The 21,973-nt window shown below is 37.2% G+C and overlaps 1 protein-coding gene across 1 annotated transcript in view; it reads right to left on the reverse strand.

Moving 5' to 3' along the window:
* Window positions 1-21,973, reverse strand: part of LOC114104822 (uncharacterized) — a 419,591-nt gene that overhangs the window by 254,858 nt on the left and 142,760 nt on the right. The window contains 6 exon segments of the mRNA XM_071609308.1: window positions 283-597; window positions 5,241-5,555; window positions 6,635-6,949; window positions 7,027-7,119; window positions 11,273-11,590; window positions 11,678-11,986. Coding sequence (XP_071465409.1) covers window positions 283-597; window positions 5,241-5,555; window positions 6,635-6,949; window positions 7,027-7,119; window positions 11,273-11,590; window positions 11,678-11,986 — 1,665 coding nt within the window.

A 21,973-nucleotide genomic window follows, 5' to 3' on the forward strand; every position in this document is an offset into this window, starting at 1 on the left:
TAGTAAACTGGAGAAAAAAATTATGAAGATTGATTTTAAATTGAAATACTCTACAGAAAAATCTTTTCAAGTAAGAGAGTTGAGAAGGGAAAGGACAATAGTAGAGATTTACAGGACAGGAATAAATGAAGATCATCATCCACTGCTATCCCTGAATCCACTGATTCAGGGAAGGACATGCTACTCCTCTGCAGACAATTCATCCTTTATTCTCCCAGGGATCAGATACTACTTCCTGGAACTTTCCATTCTCTTAGGTAGTGGAGAATGCACTGACCATACCTGAACAGATGACTCCTGCATCTTTAGAGTGCCTGCAGTTGTTCTCTCCCTGGCTCAGGATAGGACACTTCCACAGGTAATCCTCCTCTCCTGTGCATGCCAGGTCTGTCAACCAGATGGGCCCAGATCCCTCTCCAAATTGTGCATAGAGCAAGGCATTGAAGGCCATTCCACAGCCCATTTGTCTGCACACCACATCTGCATCTTTCAAGCCCCAGTTGTTATGACAGACAGTGCCCCAGGAATGCTGGTGAAGGATCTCCACTCTGCTTGTACACCGACTGCCACCATCCACCAGGCGGAGCTGTGGGCTCTCTGAGGAGAAAGAATCATGTCAATGATGTCACGTATTAACAAAGAATGAGAAGGGTTCTACTGCCATGTGGTACACCTTCTCTCAACAAAGCACTTGGAGAATCTACTTTCAGAATGCAATGCTTGTGGTGTAAAACATGGAGTTATTCATTATACTAGGGCAGCAGCACTTGCCTCACACATGTGAGGCACTGGGTTCCATCCTTAGTTTCTACCATCACATGTATGGGAATTAATTGTGAAAAAATAAGAAATAGGGAATTAACTACAATGTATTCAAGTGAGTAGTCTGAGTAGAAGTTATTATGTAGATTTGATCAGAATAAAACTTGTTATTGATAGAGTTCTGCATATTATGTGATAAAACTTTGAGAAATGCCAGATTTCCTACTTTAAGTAGCCGAATGTGTCTTTTCTGAATGATTTCTAAGAGTTTCTGTAATGGGCCAGTATCTGAATTGGCTTCTTGAAGACATATGCTTGAGAATCCATGGCCTTAGATTGGAAGGGTCAGAGCACAGGAGATGGAATAAGAAATGGGACGAGATCATCAGAAGCCTCAGGTGACAGTCATGATTCCAGTAAAAAAAAATGTAATATATATACATTAAGACTAAAAAATAAATGGATCATAAGACAAAGCATAGTTAATGCAATATATTTCATTAATGGTTCTAGCCTTCATAGTTCAAATATGGGTATGTAATTTTAAATTTGCATTTGCTTTAGGTAGATTGGGCAACCTCCCTGAATAGATGATGTCAGATATTGACATTGCCCAAATGACACTAGGAATGATGGAATGCTACTTGTTCCTCCAAATATATCTAATCTCTGCTTGGACTTCCTGCCAGGAGTTCTTGATGAGGAGTCAAATAGCAGAACAGAAGTACACTTTTTATGACTATGTGAGTGAAAAGAGTCAGGGAACACAAGGAAACTGTATTCTGAGAAAGAGGAAAAACACTGGGAACCAATAAAGAAATGACGAGAAATGTTAATGATATGGAGAATCATTAAGGCAGCCCAGAGAAAAGTATAAAGCAATTTACAACTTCAACTCCAGCTGTAACCATGTAATGGATAACCATGGGAGAAACACATGGTTCTTACAAGTTTTAGAACAAGTTTGGGGAGATGTTCTGAGAGGGACTCCTCTTGCACAACAAGACAGTTTTAGAGAAGGAGTCCATCATATTGCTCAGCAAGCTCTCAGAGTACTATAACCCGGGGTTATCTTGACAAGGGTCCTATTGTAGGGGATAAATTATACTGGGATTATAAAATATGAATTAATCATAATTCCAGGTCCCTGGGTCACCCTCCACAGTGATTGTGTGAAGGAAGAAAACCTACAGTCTCAGATAGAAAGACTGACTTCCACAAACACACTGACCTAGTGGCACAGAAGGGCCTAGAGGCCTCACTGACAAATGGTCTTTCTCTACGTGAGGAGAAGTGATTCCAGTCTCATGTGGTTTCACATGCAAGTAATATCTGAGAGCTAAGAGACCACAACTGGTGATTAACCCCATTCCCATGACCCATCTCCAGAGTGGAGCTCAGTGGTTTGATAGCATACACCAGTTTTTACAGGCATTCCAGGGATTCACCATGGCTAGAACAATGCAATCAAGATCTCAGTATTGTGTGCCCACCAGTTGGGTCCAGAACCCATTGAAGAAAGGGCTTGTGGTGACTTTGACTTTTGCCATGCACCCAGATTTGCAAATAGAATTTGTCCAGCATGAATATGGCCTGCCCCATCAATATTCCCATAACTTCCATGGCAGGAAATGAGGAGCTCAGTGCAGCCAGCATATCACACCATATCCTTGTTCATTTTGATGGGAACTCAAAGGAACTATGATTGGTTTCATTTTTAGGCAACCAGCCCTACATTCCTGGTGGATTCAAACGTTAAATGACCATGAAAGGGTTGTCTACATGCAAATATTTTGTCTGGGAGGAATTTTTTTATGAATTTTCATATATATATATATATATATATATATATATATATATATATATATATATATATATATACTGCTCTGTATTTAATGCATTTTTAAATTCTTTAAATGGATTTTCTCTTCTTTCTCATCTTTTCTTAACATAATTAATAATGAATTAATTTCCTTTTATTAATCTACTTTCTCATTCTGTTTATTCTTTGCCTAATCTATTGTTACTATTTTAGTTGTTATTGAGTTTAATTGATTAATACTGTATTTATATAGCTGATTTATGCTTATGTGGTAGATACTGCTGTTTTTCACTTTCTTCTTTCTGAGTTATGATGTTGATCAAGCCAAGAAACTTGAACAGGTTGAATGTGCTTTGCCACTGAACTACACCACCAGACACTAGAATGAGGATGGTACCTTATTTTAGCCACAACCTAGCCCCGCACAAGCCATGGTGGATGTTATGGTTTGGATGACAGGTGTCCCCTGAAAGCTCTTGTTGGGACAATGCAAGAAATTTTAGAAGAGAAATGATTGGGTTATGAGTCTTAACCAAATCAGTGACTTAATCCCCTGGTGGGATTAACTAAGTGGTAATATTATTTTTGTCTTTGACTGACAGGGGAAACCACGGAGTTGAGTGTACTTGAAGCGGGAAGGATTATAATGGGGCATTATATTGAGTAATCAGGGTAAGAAAAGCGTGTGCATTCACGAAGAGAGTGGAAAACTGAAAAACTGATAGGGGAAAACATTTGGAATGTGCATGAGGATGAAATATCTGGGAAAGGAGCATCAAGAATATTTGCCACAAGGAGAAGTAGCAATAGTCAGAGAAGGAACAATGCAATCAATATCTCAAGCTGGACAGTTAGTGATGGTCAATAGTGTGGCCATAAAGCAGATGGGGGTATGAGGGATGCTTCAAAGGGAGAAAGTCAGGGATGGAGAGGCCAGGATGTTATCTCAGTTGTATTCAATTATGCTGGCAACAGAACAGGAGAAAGAGGAGCCTGGGGAGACTTGTACTGCAGCCTTCCTGGATAAGGGGGAGCAATCAGTCGGGAGAATGACACCAACAGAAGTGGTGGCACCAGCCACCTCAGGGAGCAAATTTCAAGTAGCTGGACAAGGGTTAAAAAAAGGAAAAGAAATTATTGAAAATGACAAAGTAAAGCAGGAATGGACTTATTCTAAGATTTGACTCAGAAATATCCCATTGAAAGGGAAGCACAGAGCCCTCCCAATAATAAGGACATCATTGTTCTCAGAGGACTGCCAGGTGTTTTTCAGAACATAAAACTAAATGGGACATTATAGGTCTTAAAATATTAGAAGATGATAGGCTCCAATTTCCAATGGGCCCCATGGAAGGTTTTCTGGGACAGGGATGAATGGGCATACTCGTTTACAGTAGGATATGGATAAAGGCTTAGAGGCAGTAGTATCAACCAAGACGACATGGCCTGAGAGGAGGTCAATTCAAGAGAAAAATAAGGGGAGACCAGGCCCCTTATTATACAGCAATTCTCCATAAAGTGCAGATGAGAAAATAAATTAACAGATTTTCAACAGGATTTTTATGGGACCCATGCCTTGGGGAGGACTCTAGATTTTATTATGCATCCAGGTAATCATGTATCTCTCTTCCTACCCTCCTCCTTCTTTGCTCATGATGGGATTTTATCAGTACCTCAAGGTCACCATGCTCTTCTTACCTCAATATTTACACTGACCCAATGTTCTGCTTTCTTTCTGCATTGGACCTCTAGTCGTTCTTTAGGTTTCAACTTAAATATGATTTCTCTCTTCCTCAATGTACATATTTCCACAACACCTACACTACCTTCATGACACTCAGATTTATGCATGGTGTGTTTCATTAGGCTGGAGTGCAAACTGCAGCGGTATTTCCTCCTTGCATTGGTCCTGCTGCCTGAAATTAAGTTTCTACCTATAAATCATTTAATTAACTTACCATCAACAAACTAACTGAGAGGTTTTCTGGTGGTGGATTTCAGAGTAAACATCCTACTGTATTAGATTCCCCAAGTTGCCATTCACGCAATTGAAATTGTGAGGAAGATGAAGTGTTTACTCCTAACCTCATTTCCTCATGTGAAATAAATGATCACCATGGTACCTACCAAAAGTTGATTGTGTCTGTGGGAACAAATTGAGAGCACATAGCAAGCAACGTGTATAACTCAGGTCCAATCATTCACCCTCTCACTAAGGAAATACAGATTAACTAATATAACAAGACTGCATAAAGGCTGGGGATGTGGCTCAAGTGGTAGTGTGCTCGCCTGGTATGCTTGGGGCTCAACACCACATAAAAATAAAATAAAGATATTGTGCCCACATCAAACTAAAAAAATATTTTTAAAAAAAGACTGCATGAGCTAATTGCTAAGAATGTTCATCAGAGTATAACTTCATGCTCCCATATTTTCAGTTCAGAGTCTCTGTTTCTTTTCGCATAAATTGCTATTATCAATGGTTTCCTTACATCTGCCTTTGAAACAGGACTACGACAGGTGGATCAGATAATCTCTATCCAGTATTCATTTTGTAGACTTATTTCACCTCATCCATTATATTTGAATATGTGAACCTTTTCTAATAACAACCTATAGGCATAGGACAAACACATAGAAAGAGCAAGTAGGTCACCTGTACATGTAATATGAGCTTCCTCCTTTGCAGAGCAAGACAGGTGTTTCCAGGGGTCAGAAGGACACTGCCAGAGAGAGATATCAGTTTCCCGACAGTGGATTCCATTTACCCAGTGGGGTCTAGCACCTTCTCTGGAAGGAATCAAGAAATCCAGAGTCCCAGTGTTCCCACAGCCAAGCTGTCTGCAAATAATGGACAAGGTCATAGCATCCATGGGATTGTGGCAGACACTGCCCCAGGTCTGGTTGTAGAAAACCTCCAGCCACCCGGCACACTCCTGGTCCTCGCTCACCAACCTGAGGGCCAGAAACTCTGAAATGGAAAGGGAAACATCAGGGCTCAGTGAACATTGAAGTCTTATTGATGTTTTTTTTTTTCTTTATTCCTAAGTAAAAGTGAATATTCATTGATAACTCTGCTAAAAAAGTGCCCACCAGGTGGAAGACTAGAAGTTATGTTCTTGAAACCTTTTTTTTCTAACGTATACCTCTCTGTTTCTACAACAATGTAACATTAGCAAATAAATAGGCAGGAACACTGACCTGGGACTCTGACCAGGAACATTGACCTGAACTCTTTATTTACTATCTGAGGAACTACTTGATAGATCCTAGAAAAAAAAACATGGACAGAGGGGTGGTAGAATAGTGGAGCTCCAAATATGTCCTCTCACTGATCCTGGGAGCCTGTGAATATTTTATCTTATTATAAAAGGGCTTTGCAGACATGATTAAAAATAGATCCTTTCATGGATTATCCTGGATCATCCTGGATTAATAAGTGAGTGCAACATAATCATATCCTTAGACCTGTGTCCTCAGAAGCAGATAATTATTTCTGGCCCTCATCAGAGAAACATGTTGCTTGGTGTGTTGCAATGCTGTTGGTTTGAAGAAGGAAGGGGTCATGAGACAAGGAATTCAGGAAACTTCTAGAAAATGAAAATGGCAAGAAAAGAGTCTTCAGAGAGATTCAGCTCTTGCAGCTTGATGACACTTTGTTTATAGCCCAGACAGACCCAAGTCAGTCTTCTAAACTTCACATTGTAAGATGACATATATGTGGTGTTTTGAATCACTCAGTCTATATTACCTTGTTACAGCAGAAATAGAAAACTAATGCAGTGTGTCAGAATGTCATACCCATAGGTCATAAAAGAGTGATGACTGCTTTAAATGGACACTGTCAAGAATGACAGAAAACAAGATTGAGAAGGGAGGAACAGAAGCTCAGCTACTGTAGCAGAAAATGGAAGCACCTCAACTTCTCTGCTGGAAGCACAAGGAGTATTCTTTTCCTCTGCCCTGTCCTGACTGCTGCCTTGGGGCTTAGACACCATCCTGCGACCCTCCCCTTCCTCCTCCCACCTGTGCACAGTGTGCAGCACAGACCTGAGCAGATGACCCCTGCATCCTCCTTGTGACTGCAGTTGTTGTGCCCCCAGCCCTGGGAAGGGCACTGCCACACATGGACCTCCTCTCCTGTGCAGTTCACCTCATCCAGCCAGATGGGTCCTGATCCCTCTCCAAAGTGAGCAGAGATGGTGGCCTCCAGGGCCACTCCACAGCCCAGCTGTCTGCACACCACATGGGCATCATTCAGGTCCCAGCTGTCATCACAGATGGAGCCCCAGGAGCCCTGCTGCAGGATCTCCACTCTCCCTGCACAGCGACTGCCCCCGTCCACCAGGCGGAGCTGTCTGCTGTCTGAGGAGAGACAGGGTCATGTCAGTGGGCATTTACACGGGGAATGGGAAGGATCAAGTGCTGGGGGTTTTGCTCACCTGAGCAGTTGGCAGTGTGGCCCTCTGAGGCTGTAGAGCCTGCTGGGTCAGACCAGGAGTCATTGCACTGGGGCAACAGTTGGGTCTGGTTTCCTACAAAAGTGATTAGAGAACAGGAAACTGATTTAAAGTACCTAATAATCTACTGATGACATCTGAGGTGAAAGCTATAACAAAGAAGCATCAATTTCCTTTCTTCAGAGCTGATTTTTTAACGGAGACTTCTGCTTTTCATTATGCCAAAGTTTTTTTGTTTTAAGCCTATACTTTGAAATATATCAGTTTCTGTTAAGAGCATTGAATAACTCCCAAGGCAACAAGATTTTTGAAGTCAAGTTTAGAGAAAAGAAAAACTACAATCAGCTATATTGCCCTATAGGAATTTTTTATCCAAAGGTAGTAGGAAAAACTCTGAAATCTCAGCATGTTTGCCTGATTTCCCTGGGAATACACAAGTACAATTTAGTTTGGGCCAAAGAGGTGGAATTTTTTAAACATCTTTATAACTGATATCATATTTTGTGAACTGAAAGTAGAGTTTTTCTTTTAGATGATTCCCAATATCTAACCACCTCAATCACTTTTACTTAAGGTGATCTACCCTAAATTAACTGCATGGATGAAGCAAAATACCTTGCTAAAAGTTTCATAGGATGTGCTTCCTGGCAGAGAAATTATAAAAAATATCCAATAAATATTTGAGAGTTATGTATAATTTTAAAGTCAGAAACTAAAAATAAGAAACCAGTAGATAAGAGTAACAACACTGTAGATTAGCACAAAATGAAAATAGTAAGTGGAAGAACACGGAAAAATGCAGAATGACACGCAAAAAAAAAATGATAGGAAATACGATAGGGAACTAAGAGACCTGGTGAGAGACTCCTAATAGTCTACAAGTTTTAGGTAGTTAAAGCCACTATTTTTGTTAAAAAAAAAAATCTTGCCTCTTTTTAGTTATACGTAACAGAAGAATCCATTTTAGTATAATTATACAAGCATGGAATATATCTTATTGCAGTTACATTCTTATTGATGTACATATGGTGGGATTCACTGTGATGTTTTCATTCAGATTCATTCCACTGTCTTTCCTTTTCCTATTCCTCCTCTTCCCTCTATCTCTCATTGTCTACTATATTTCTATTTTCTTCCCCTCACTGCCACTTAACAAACCCCTTATTGCTTCCACAATTCAAAGAAAATATTTAAACTTTGGTTTGATTATGCTAGGTAGAAATTAGAAAATATATAAAGTGGAACATTCAATACACCTGTAGTGTTTAATAATATTCATAAAATCTGTGATACTCTATCCATTGACTTGTGCAGTCCATTCCTCCTTCCCTCCAATCTGGGCTGACAGTGGTGAGTGAGTTCTCTATAAGCAACAGAATGTAGTGAAGCCAGCAAGGCTTGAGTTAGGAACCTAGCTAAGAAAGTCATGCCTCCTCCTCTTGAATTAGTAGGATGTTTCCTTTGTGGGAAATCTATTCTGTAGACTATCATGAGGGAGAGAACATTTGTATGTGATTCTGTCGGCAGCCTAAGTTGAACATGAAGATATCAGCCATGTGATTGAAATATCCTGGATTCCCATCTTGGCCAAGCCTTCAAAAGACCTCAGTTCCAAAAGATATACAAGCTCAACCTCATGAGAGACCCCAAGAAGCAACTGTCAAAAGCCTTTGCCAAATTCATGAGTCTTAAAATCATGAGAAAAATGTAATGTATTTTACTTGAATTGATATCTCGGGGATAAAATTTATTAAGCAGCAATAGCAGCCAAGATTACACTATGAAACTCAGTAATCCTACATTCCCATGTTTGTTGTGGCACTATTTAGAATAGCTATGGTATGGAATCACCCCAGCTGCTCACTGAAAGATACATTCATAAAGTATAAGTGCTATATGTATAGCCATAAAGAAGAACAAAATCCTGTCATTTGCATCAAAATGGATGGAACTGGAAGACATTGTGTCTTAAATAAGCCAGATACAGAAAGACAAGAACCCATGTCCTCTCTCATATGTGCAAGCCAAAGGAGTCCATCAGAAAATAGACAGGAGATTGCTACAGGGTGTAGGTAATATTTGTAGCACTAGATTTGTCCAATTTGGTATAGAAATTCTTGTGCATGAAGTTAAGAAAGATGTGTGTTTTGTGATTAATTTCTCTAACATATATAATTTAAATTTCTACTTTGGAAAAATGTCAAAGCCAATTTTCATTTATGTAGAAGAGACTCAAACATCAATTTACAAGTTTTCTTATTACTTATTTTGCTTATTGCCATAGCTCAAAATGAGAACTTTTAATAAAATTATTGGCTTCTATTCTTCAAAAAATTCATTACGATGGGATACAAAGAACAATTAAAAGTGTTTCATAGTAAGAAACATAAATAAACATGAGAACTGAATGCAGCACATTACCATACATTTTTTTACTGTGAATAACATACTTAGTAAAATTAGTAAAAATATGAACAAGGCTAATACACTATATAATCATGTTACATCAAGTGGATTTATGGAATTTGCAACAGCACTGTGTTTACATATGAAATTCTTGAAAATACTTTAGGAGTAATGGTACACGTTACATTATCCACTGATTCTTAACTACTCATTAAGAAAGATTTGATAAATTTAGGCGTAAATGGATCAGAAGCAGGTAACATAATGAAATAGTGGCATTTGGAAATCTGGTTTAGGATTATCTGGCAATTTTATACTATCCTTCAAATTGTTTCAGAATTATCAATTTAACATTAATAAATAAATTAAATTAAAAAAGGAAAGCCAAACACCCCACACACATATAAAAAATAAAGTTGAAAACAATTTAAAGTCATTCCTATAATATTTCACCAAAATAAACATTAATAGCATCAAACACAAAAACACCTAGGATTAAACATCATAAAGACTATGTATGATCTCTGAGAGAAATTAGAGATATCCTTTGTAAGTCAATTATCTCCACATTCATGTGTAGTCCAAATCCAAGATCAACCTAAATAACATCATCCTTTTATTTGTAGAAACATATAAAGTGGCTTCTAAAATATATGTGAAATGCATATGACCATGCATGACTAATGCATTAGGCAAGAAAAAACACACAATCAGAGGATTTACTCTGAAGTAATCTTTAAAGGAAACTTACTCAGACATGCTATAAAGTCATAATAATTAAGGACATAAGACCTGCTGTAAGGATAAACAACAGAATTGAATGGAACCGAGTACAGAATGAGTAAGAAAATCTACACCCTGTTTATTTCAAGATGACCTTATGGTTGGGAAAAGCCTCTTCCGTAATGATGCTGAGACAATTCGTTGCCAAAACAATAATGTGTAAGTTTTCTTCACATCATACACTCCCTTATAATATCAACCCCAGAAAGATTGTACAATTATATTCAAAAGAAAAGGAACATGTATAACATACCCTGGGAGAATATGTTTATGCTGTTATGGTAGAAAGTTTTATTTAGGGTACAAAAAATGTGGACAATCTGTGCTTCATTAAGAACTACATTTGACATCTGAAAGATTACAACATTAAGAGAGTGAAAGTAAAAGGACAAGGGTTAAAAATCTGATACAAATACATACATACCTACACCAGAAGCTGTTACCATGAAAATATGTAGGATCATTATTTGGGAAGTCAACAAGCATCAAATCTCAATACCACTTGAATGTATCCATACATGTTCATGTGGTCATTCAGCAGAAAACTCAACAGCAATAAAAAAAAAAAGGAAGCTCTGCTACAAATAGCAAAATGGGTAAATACTAAGCAAAAGGTAGAGTCAAAGTAGATACAACAAGAGAAGATACTGTATGATTTTACATAATGGTCAAATCTGACAATAATTTTCTTTGGCAGCTGAAGTCAGAGTGCTCATCTTCAGAGGAAAGGAGAACACAGTGACTGGAGATATGTGCAGGTGACTTCTGTGAGCTGCTAATGTTCTCTGATGGTCCAGGGTGAGAAACTTCCCAGAGTTTTCATTCATTGTTATACAGTGTTGTCTATGAATTGCAATAAATAATAATGCTTACTTACAACTATACCTCTTAAAACCTCTTGACAGGACCTAAAAAAGAAATGATCATTGAGAAGAATCATAGTTCACCACAGAATGTCTCATTTTTGAACTTAGCTCTCCATGCTGTCTGTTCTTAGAGCCATGCCACTCAAGTACCAGCCAGTCCTGACCTCTCTTACCTGAGCAGACCACAGAGGCTGTGTTTCCATGGGCACAGGCAGGAACACCCAGGGAAGACACAGGACAATTCCACAGGAAGGACTCAGACCCTGAGCAGTGGAATCGTTGTCTCCAGATCTCATCTTCTCCTTCCACAAAGTACTCTCCTTTTGGAATGGAGATGGCAACCCCACAGCTCAGTTGACGGCAGACAACATTGGCATTGGCCATATTCCAGTTGGAGGCACAGAGTGTTCTCCAGCCTCCAGAGGTCTTAATCTCCACTTGACCTTCACACCGAGAGCTGCCATTTTTCATGAGCCGAATATCTGTATATCCTGGTAGAAGACAGGGTTTTAGTAACATCCCACATTTTTATACTTATATATTGTATATGGTAATTAACGTCCTGCTGTGAGTCTCACCTGAGCAGACAACTTGCACAGCCCCTCTGTGTGGGCAGCCTCCTCTAGGACAGGGTACTCTGGGGCAGAACCAGAGCTCAGGCTCCTGCCCCTCACATTGGAACTCTTCAGCCCAGACCAGTTCATCAGGCTCTCTGAATGGGAGGTTCCCTAGGACAGATGCAGCCTTGCCACACCCCAGCTCTTCACAAATGATCTGGGCCATCTGAAAGGTGAAATTCCCATCAGATAGAGGTATCCACTCTCCTCCAGAATTCACTTCCACTCGTCCAGAGCAGGGTCCACCTCCTCCATCCAAACGCACAAATCCTATGGAAGAAATTAACTAACAAAATTAGTATCTTGGCTTGAAATTCATAGGCAATGCTTGAGAGTTTTTCTTTTCCCAGCGTGTAGGGGACATATTCAACAGTTGGTATCAGAATGGAAATTTCCATAGCAAGTATATGAAGACAAATGTAGAAGGAGGAATTTAAAAGGTCAATTCTGAATGATTGATTTAATAAATGAATGTAAATTTATATAATTGTGTGTGTGTTTGTGTATGCAATGTATGCATTTTTCCTTTTTTCTATATTAACATACTATCCTTCAAATTAAAAAGATACCTGTTTGTCTGTATATCTGTCTCTATCAGTCTGTTTCCTTTTTCATAGCACCTACATCAATCCACCGAATTTGAACCCCAGTAGAATATAACTGGGCTTAATTTTCACAATTTTATCCTCAAAAACTTTTTCTTCACTAAAGCCATTCCAACTAACTTAACATTTGTTAATGAATTAAAAAATATTGATATGTATCAAATACTGACAATTTATATTTATTTTCCATTCAGAGATGAGGGAAGAGTCCACTAAATAGTGTGAGACTGAGATGAAACCAGGTTGTTTTGACTAAAATAATCAGGATTTTTACATCATATTTCCTAAGACAGCAAGAGAATTTAGAAGCAGGATCAGAAGTACACATACACACACACACACACACACACACACACACACACACACACAAAGTTATCAAAAGATTTGAGCACTTTTTTAACTTTTTGTTTTATTTTGTTTGAGGGATTATTTTTTTACTAATAAGTGGAGTTGGAATAAGCCATTAGATATCTATTGAAGCTCATCAGGAAGAGATTTTAAGTATGGGTTCAGACCTTTTGGCAGGCTTCGGGCCACAGGTATGGAAAAGAAAGTAAGTTTATGTCATGAAGAAGTTCAGCAGAAAATTCTTGTTGAAGAGAATAATATGATTAGTGATTATTTTTCCAAAGTATATCTTCAAAATGGAATTAACATCAAAAGTATTAATCTACCTTATTAAAAATTTTACTTAATGCATTATAATTAGAATACTCTCATTTCTCTCTAAAACTGATGTATTAAAATCAAATATGGGTTTGTGACCTTGTAATTACAAGGACTTTTTAATTTATATCATTTTTACAGGGGCGTGATGACATGGTACCTTACTTGGAAAGTCACAATGAGAATACAAAATTTCAAATTGAAATAATTATACTTTCAGATGTTATGTTTTACAGGGTATGAGACCTGCTGGGCATCATAAAAATCAGCTATCAATATTGGTGTCTAGTGACAGAAAAAATAAAGATCAGCCTCCAGAACAGAAACCATCACTGCAGGCTCTGCCTGTGGATGCAGCCAGGTCTTTTTCTCTGTGGATTCTGGTTTCCATTCAGGACATCTCTACACTGGGGATTAACACTACCACCACTTCCATCATGAGTTGTTCATGCTTGATTAAAGTTCTGGCTCAATTAGATACACAAAGTTGTCTTCAGAAGCAGTATTTTTTTTTTCATTTAATTGTATATGGTATATTTCTAGCTCTCAATATAGAATGCCTCAATTGAGATAGGATAACATTACTTTTGAGTTCTGAGACAATTCAATGGAATATCTAATTGCAGTGTTCTCAGGTTGAAATGTTATGTGGCACATTTTTTTCAGCACTGGATTAAGAAAAACTTTCTATTGCAATATAATACCTTCACAAAGAACTTTTGTATAAATTCCACTAATGAAAATTGGAAGCATTTCAGATACAAAAAATAGATTACCCAATGTAGGTTTCACCTTTGCTCCTCTACTATTCACATATAAGAGAGAACAAATCCAGCTATAAGCCAGAGAGGGTGAAAAGTAAAATTCATAAAGAGCATGTACTCAGACCATCAACTGTCATTGTGCTGAACAGAGATCCTAAGATGTTCAGAGGGCAGTGTTGTTGCAAACTCAACAATATTTTTATTCATTTTTAAAGCTATATTAATTATTCCTTGATTTCTAGGCATTTTTAATGAAATGACATACATCCAGAAAACTCAAAACATTTTTTTTTTCAAAATGACTTGATTTAGAAATTAGAATCATCTAACATCTACATAGAGATGATCACCACTTGTTATTCTCAGGGGTTGAATTACTCTGTTTATTTAATGAAATATAAATAGAACAGTCAAAGCATGATTCAAGTTCAGGTGTTCAGGTGTATATATTTTTCTGCAAACCCAGGTCTCCTGATTCCAGAGGTAGGTATTACTATGGTCTACATAGTTCTTTAGCTAAGTAGGCATTTTTTATATCATAGTGGTTTAGAAATCCTCATTAATACTTTTGGCAAAAAAAAAAAAAAAAAATATATATATATATATATGTATATATATATATATCAGTTTTGGTAAAATATCAATGGTATAAAGGGATTTGGAGATAAAAAATGATTTTCCTTACTCATCTGCATTACCATTTTATTGTTTACCCTTTCATGCATCTGTTTTGCTTATACAAAATTATATTCTCAAATTAAAGTAAGGTGAAACAGGTGCTCTGGCACATGCCTGTAATCCCTCTCAGGAGGCTGAGGCAGGAGAATTGTGGGTTCAAAGCCACCCTCTAGCAACAGCCAAACGCTAAGCAACTCAGTGAGAGATCCTGTCTTTAAATAAAATGTAAAAAAAAGGGGGGGCTTGGGATGTGGCTCAGTGTTTTAGTTTCATCTCCAGTAACAATAAATAAATAAATAAATAAATAAATAAATAAATCCCCCCCCCCCAAAAAAAAAAAAGTAAGGAGCTGTGTTGAACCTATTCACTCAGTTTGATCAATCAACAGTCACAAAATCCCAGAGGTCTGAATGTTGAGGTTGGTTTCATTAAAAATGTATAATCATCAATTATACATTCAGAGTAGTCTTAAATCATGAGGAAAAACTATGAAGGCTTCAGCATTACTGAAGAGGCTTAAATTGGTACAATTTTCCCAGAATGGTAATTTGTCAAGTCTAGAAAGAAGTGACATACATCTCTCCCTCTGAGTTGTGTTTCTTCTTTGAGTTTGAGTCATAATATGAAGTAAACCTACTACCTGAGGCTTTACTGAAGCATAAAAATTAAATATAATATTCAAGGTTGGGTCCATAAACCTCATTTCTGTGTCCACTTGTCTCCATGTCCATCACTCTACAATCCCACTATTCTTTTGAGGTCACAGAACTGTGTCACCTGAGTACATGGGATTGTCTCCCGATTGTATTTGCCCAGGCCGTGGTCCACAAAGGTCAAGTGTCTGCCTCAAAGAGCAAACTTGCCCTGTACCATTGGGCTTCCAAGTTACCTTTGAAAGCCAGAGGTGTCAGCAAGACCTGTCCATCAAGGCAGGGGAAAAGGTGAGTGGTCATTAGAGGCCCAGTATGATTTAAAATGCCTTTCACTGGGAAAGGGTAAAAATGAGGCAAAGAGGTCTTCAAAAAAGACACAATCTAAACTTTCTGCCCAGTTCTAATATAGGAAATATGTTATGAAGGCAATTTTGAGAGTCTCCTTCCATGTTTTCTTATTCAAAACATATACCCAAACTTTCCATGTTATAGAAGTGTGGGTTTGGCTTTTGTTTTTGTTTTGTTTGTTCTGGATACGTATATTTCAAGGAAATAATGTTGTTATCTTTGTGAAGCTGCACAGTAGTGAGTACTAAATTTTAAAGTAATTTAAAAATTTATGTGACCTGGATGGAAAAAGAAAGAAAAATTCCATCTGCAGAATTGTATTGAATCATTCTCAATGGAGTAAATTAAAAATTGCAGTCAGATATATGCTTGTCTGATCTTTAGCTACATAGACACATTGCTTCCTTGGGAATGTTTCAAATTTCTTAAAAAATGTGTCATACATGGGATCTTTTCTTCCCCCATTCTGATCTCAGTGACATGACTTTGAGTCACATTTGTAAATCATTCTTCTCCTTTTGTACAGCTATGGTGACCAGGATTCACTCAAATATAAACAGATTTCCTCATCATACACCCAGGGTCTTAAGTGCTGCTCAGATAATTCATGTGTGCTCTTTGTCACCCTTCTGTTGCCATCTTCCATATACTGTAAGCTTTCTCTATATTCTTCAAAAAATTTGATTTCTCTCCTTGTTCCTATTGTTATCAAATTAACCTCCCAATGCACTTTTCTTGTATCATTGAATCCATTAGATATAAACTATATAATCTTTCCCCATATCTTGTCATTTTCCTTCTTTTTTTCCTTAAATTTATTTGAACTGCTACCTAAAAACACAAATAGTATACATTTCAATGGGCAAATAGATGTGCTGTTGTTATTTATACATTATGTTATCTTTGTCTCCTCAAACACTTTAATTCTTCTTGGTGAAAACTTCCCATATGCTTTCTTACAGCTCTTTGAAACATAGTTCATTATTGTTTTGTATAGTCACACTACTGTGCAATGGTGCACTAGAACTTCTTGCTCCTATCTAAGCAAAACCTCTTGTTCTTTACCATCTTAGCCTTCCATTTCTATCCCCTACACTCTCCAGCGTATGGTAAGCACAATTCCAGTCTCAGCTTCGATATGGCCAACTCTTTCAGATTTGATATATAGTAAGATTTTAAAGCACTTTTTTTTTCTTTGCCTGAGTTGTTTCACATAACCTAATGATCTCCAGTTCAATGCTTGCTTTAATAAGTCAAAGGATTTCATTCTTTTTTTTCTTAAAGTGAATTACTTTGCATAAATTTACTTCATTTTATTTTTCTATTTATCAGTTGATGGACACTCATATCAATTCCATTTCTTAGATAATGTCAGTACTGCTGCCATAAGAATGGGAGTACAGATGTCTCTTTAATGTCCCGATTTTATTTTATTTCCTTTGGATATAAGCTCAGCAGTGGATTGCTATATCACATGGTAATTTTTCTGGGGACTGTCTGATATATGTGCTCATATTTCCTGTGTTTGTAAAGGATAGTTTTGCTATGTTCTGTATTTTTAAACATTTATTTATTTATTCTAATTTGTTATACATGACAGCAGAATGCATTTCAATTCATAGTACACATATAGGACACAATTTTTCTTGTCTCTTTGTTCACAAAGTAGAGTCACATCATTCGTGTCTTCATATATGTACTTAGGGTAATGATGTGCCTCTCATTCTACCATCTTTCCTATCCACCTGTCCCTTTCCTTCCCCTCTCTTCCCTTTACTCTATGTAAAGTTCCTCCATTCCTCCCATGTTCTCCCTGCACCCATCCCCATTATAGATAAACATCCACATATCAGAGAAAACATTCAGCCTTCAGTTTTTTGGGATTGGCTTACTTCACTTAGCATAATATTCTCCAACTACATTCATTTACTTGCAAATGACATGATTTTATTCTCTTTTAATGCTGAGTAATATTCCATTATATATATATATATATATATATATATATATATATATATATATATATATATATATATTATATCTCACAGTTATTTTATCCCTTCATCTACTTAAGGACATCGAGGTTGGTTCCACAACTTAGCTATTGTGAATGTGTTCTGTATTTTTGATTGGCAGGTTTTAATTTCACTCTATGAAAATATCATGGTACTCACTTCTGGTCTATATGTTTGCTGTTGAGAAGCCTGCCATCAGGTGAATTAGGCCACCCCTATGTGTTGTTTGTTACTTTTCTCTTGATTTCTTTTTTTTCTTTTCTTTTTTTTATTAGTTGTTCAAAACATTACAAAGCTCTTGACATATCATATTTCTTTTTTTTTTATTGTTGGTTGTTCAAAACATTACATAGTTCTTGATATATCATCTTTCACACTTTGCTTCAAGTGGGTTATGAACTCCCATTTTTAGCCCATATACAGATTGCAGAATCATATCAATTACACATCCATTGATTTACATATTGCCATACTAGTGACTGTCGTGTTCTGCTACCTTACCTATCCTCTACTATCCCCCCTCCCCTACCCTCTCCTCCCCTCTTGTCTCTCTACTCCCTCTACTAACCTTCATTTCTCCCCCTTGTACTATTTTTCCCTTTCCCCTCATTTCCTCTTGTATGTTCTTTTGTATAACCCTGAGGGTCTCCTTCTATTTCCATGCAATTTCCCTTTTCTCTCCCTTTCCCTCCCACCTCTCATCCCTGTTTAATGTTAATCTTCTTCTCATGCTCTTCATCCCTACTCTGTTCTTAGTTACTCTCCTTATATCAAAGAAGACATTTGGCATTTGTTTTTTAGGGATTGGCTAGCTTCACATAGCATAATCTGCTCTAGTGCCATCCATTTCCCTGCAAATTCTATGATTTTGTCATTTTTTAATGCAGAGTAATACTCCATTGTGTATAAATGCCACATTTTTTTTAATCCATTCATCTATTGAAGGGCATCTGGTTTGGTTCCACAGTCTTGCTATTGTGAATTGAGCTGCTATGAACATCGATGTAGCAGTGTCCCTGTAGCATGCTCTTTTTAGGTCTTTAGGGAATAGACCAAGAAGGGGAATAGCTGGGTCAAATGGTGGCTTTCCAAGAAATCTCCATACTGCTTTCCAAATTGGCTGCACCAATTTGCAGTCCCACCAGCAATGTACAAGTGTACCCTTTTCCCCACATCCTCGCCAGCACTTGTTGTTGTTTGACTTCATAATGGCTGCCAATCTTACTGGAGTGAGATGGTATCTTAGGGTGGTTTTGATTTGCATTTCCCTGACTGCTAGAGATGGTGAGCATTTTTTCATGTACTTGTTGATTGATTGTATGTCCTCCTCTGAGAAGTGTCTGTTCAGGTCCTTGGTCCATTTGTTGATTGGGTTGTTATCTTATTGTCTAATTTTTGGAGTTCTTTGTATACTCTGGATATTAGGGCTCTATCTGAAGTGTGAGGAGTAAAGATTTGTTCCCAGGATGTAGGCTCTCTATTTACCTCTCTTATTGTTTCTTTAGCTGAGAAAAAACTTTTTAGTTTGAGTAAGTCCCATTTGTTGATTCTAGTTATTAACTTTTGTGCTATGGGTGTCCTATTGAGGAATTTGGAGCCCAACCCCACAGTACGTCGATCATAGCCAACTTTTTCTTCTATCAGACGGCATGTCTCTGATTTGATATCAAGCTCCTTGATCCATTTTGAATTAACTTTTGTGCATGGCGAGAGAAAGGGATTCAGTTTCATTTTGTTGCATATGGATTTCCAGTTTTCCCAGCACCATTTGGTGAAGATGCTATCCTTCCTCCATTGCAGGCTTTTAGCCCCTTTATCAAATATAAGATAGTTGTAGTTTTGTGGATTGGTTTCTGTGTCCTCTATTCTGTACCATTGGTCCACCCTCCTGTTTTGGTACCAGTACCATGCTGTTTTTGTTACTATTGCTCTGTAGTATAGTTTGAAGTCTGGTATCGCTATACCGCCTGATTCACACTTCCTGCTTAGCATTGTTTTTGCTATTCTGGGTCTTTTATTTTTCCATATGAATTTCATGATTGCTTTCTCTATTTCTACAAGAAATGCCGTTGGGATTTTGATTGGCATTGCATTAAACCTATAGAGAACTTTTGGTAATATCGCCATTTTGATGATGTTAATTCTGCCTATCCATGAACAGGGTATATTTTTCCATCTTCTAAGATCTTCTTCTATTTCTCTATTTAGGGTTCTGTAGTTTTCATTGTATAAGTCTTTCACCTCTTTTGTTAGGTTGATTCCCAAGTATTTTATTTTTTTTTTGAAGATATTGTGAATGGAGTGGTTGTCCTCATTTCCATTTCAGAGGATTTCTCGCTGATATACAGGAATGCCTTTGATTTATGCGTGTTGATTTTATATCCTGCCACTTTGCTGAATTAATTTATTAGCTCTAATAGTTTCTTTGTAGAGCCTTTTGGTTCTGCTAGGTATAGAATCATATCATCTGCAAATAGTGATAATTTAAGTTCTTCTTTTCCTATTTTTATGCCTTTAATTTCTTTCGTCTGTCTAATTGCTCTGGCCAGCGTTTTGAGAACTATGTTGAACAGAAGTGGTGAAAGAGGGCATCCCTGTCTTGTTCCAGATTTTAGAGGGAATCCCTTCAATTTTTCTCCATTCAGAATGATGCTAGCCTGAGGCTTAGCATAGATTGCTTTTACAATATTGAGGTATGTTCCTGTTATCCCTAGTTTTTCTAGAGTTTTGAACATAAAGGGATGCTGTACTTTGTCAAATGCTTTTTCCGCATCTATCGAGATGATCATATGGTTCTTATTTTTAAGTCTATTGATGTGGTGAATAACATTTATTGATTTCCGTATATTGAACCAGCCTTGCATCCCAGGGATGAATCCTACTTGATCATGGTGCACAATTTTTTTGATATGTTTTTGTATTCGATTCGCCAGAATTTTATTGAGGATTTTTGCATCTAGGTTCATTAGAGATATTGGTCTGAAGTTTTCTTTCTTTGATGTGTCTTTGTCTGGTTTAGGTATCAGGGTGATGTTGGCCTCATAGAATGAATTTGGAAGTTCTCCCTCTTTTTCTATTTCCTGAAGTAGCTTGAAAAGTATTGGTATTAGTTCCTCTTTAAAGGTTTTGTAAAATTCTGCTGTATACCCATCCGGTCCTGGGCTTTTCTTAGTTGGTAGTCTTTTGATGGTTTCTTCTATTTCCTCAATTGATATTGGTCTGTTTAGGTTGTCTATATCCTCCTGACTCAATCTGGGCAGATCATATGACTTAAGAAAATTATCGATGCCTTCACTATCTTCTAATTTATTGGAGAATAAGGATTCAAAATAATTTTTGATTATCTTCTGTATTTCTGAAGTGTCTGTTGTGATATTGCCTTTTTCATCCCGTATGCTAGTAATTTGAGTTCTCTCTCTTCTTCTCTTCGCTAGCATGGCTAAGGGTCTGTCGATTTTGTTTATTTTTTCAAAGAACCAACTTTTAGTTTTGTCAATTTTTTCAATTGTTTCTTTTGTTTCGATTTCATTAATTTCGGCTCTGATTTTAATTATTTCTTGCCTTCTACTTCTTTTGCTGTTGTTTTGCTCTTCTTTTTCAAGGATTTTGAGATGAAGTATGAGATCATTTATTTGTTGTTTTTTTCTTTTTTTAAGGAATGAACTCCATGCAATGAATTCTCCTCTTAGAACTGCTGTCAATGTGTCCCATAGATTCCCATATGTTGTGTCTGTGTTTTCATTAATCTCTAAGAATTTTTTAATTTCCTCCTTGATGTCTTCTATAACCCATTGATCATTCAGTAACCTATTGTTCATTCTCCAAGTGATGTATGCTTTTTCCTTCCTTCTTTTATCGTTGATTTTCAGTTTCATTCCATTATGATCAGATAGGATGCATGGTATTATCTCTACTCCTTTATATTGTCTAAGAGTTGCCCTGTGACATAATATATGATCTATTTTTGAGAAGGATCCATGTGCTGCTGAGAAAAAAGTGTAACTGCTTGATGTTGGGTGGTATATTCTATATATGTCAATTAAGTCTAGGTTATTAATTGTGTTATTGAGTTCCATAGTTTCCTTATTCAACTTTTGTTTGGAAGATCTGTCCAGTGGCGAGAGAGGTGTGTTGAAGTCTCCCATGATTATTGTATGGTGGTCTATTAGACTCTTGAACTTGAGAAGATTTTGTTTGATGAACATAGCTGCACCATTGTTTGGGGCATATATATTTATGATTGTTATGTCTTGTTGGTGTATGGTTCCCTTAAGCAGTATGTAGTGTCCCTCTTTATCCCTTTTGTTTAACTTTGGCTTTAAATCTATTTTGTTTGATATGAGTATGGACACTCCTGCTTGTTTCCGAAGTCCATATGAGTGATATGATTTTTCCCAACCTTTCACCTTCAGCCTATGTGTGTCTTTTCCTATCAAATGCGTCTCCTGTAGGCAGCATATTGTTGGGTCTTGTTTTGTGATCCATTCTACTAGCCTGTGTCTCTTAATTGGTGAGTTTAAGCCATTAA

Source organism: Marmota flaviventris, chromosome 3, assembly GCF_047511675.1.
Source record: "Marmota flaviventris isolate mMarFla1 chromosome 3, mMarFla1.hap1, whole genome shotgun sequence".
Lineage (NCBI taxonomy): Eukaryota > Metazoa > Chordata > Mammalia > Rodentia > Sciuridae > Marmota > Marmota flaviventris.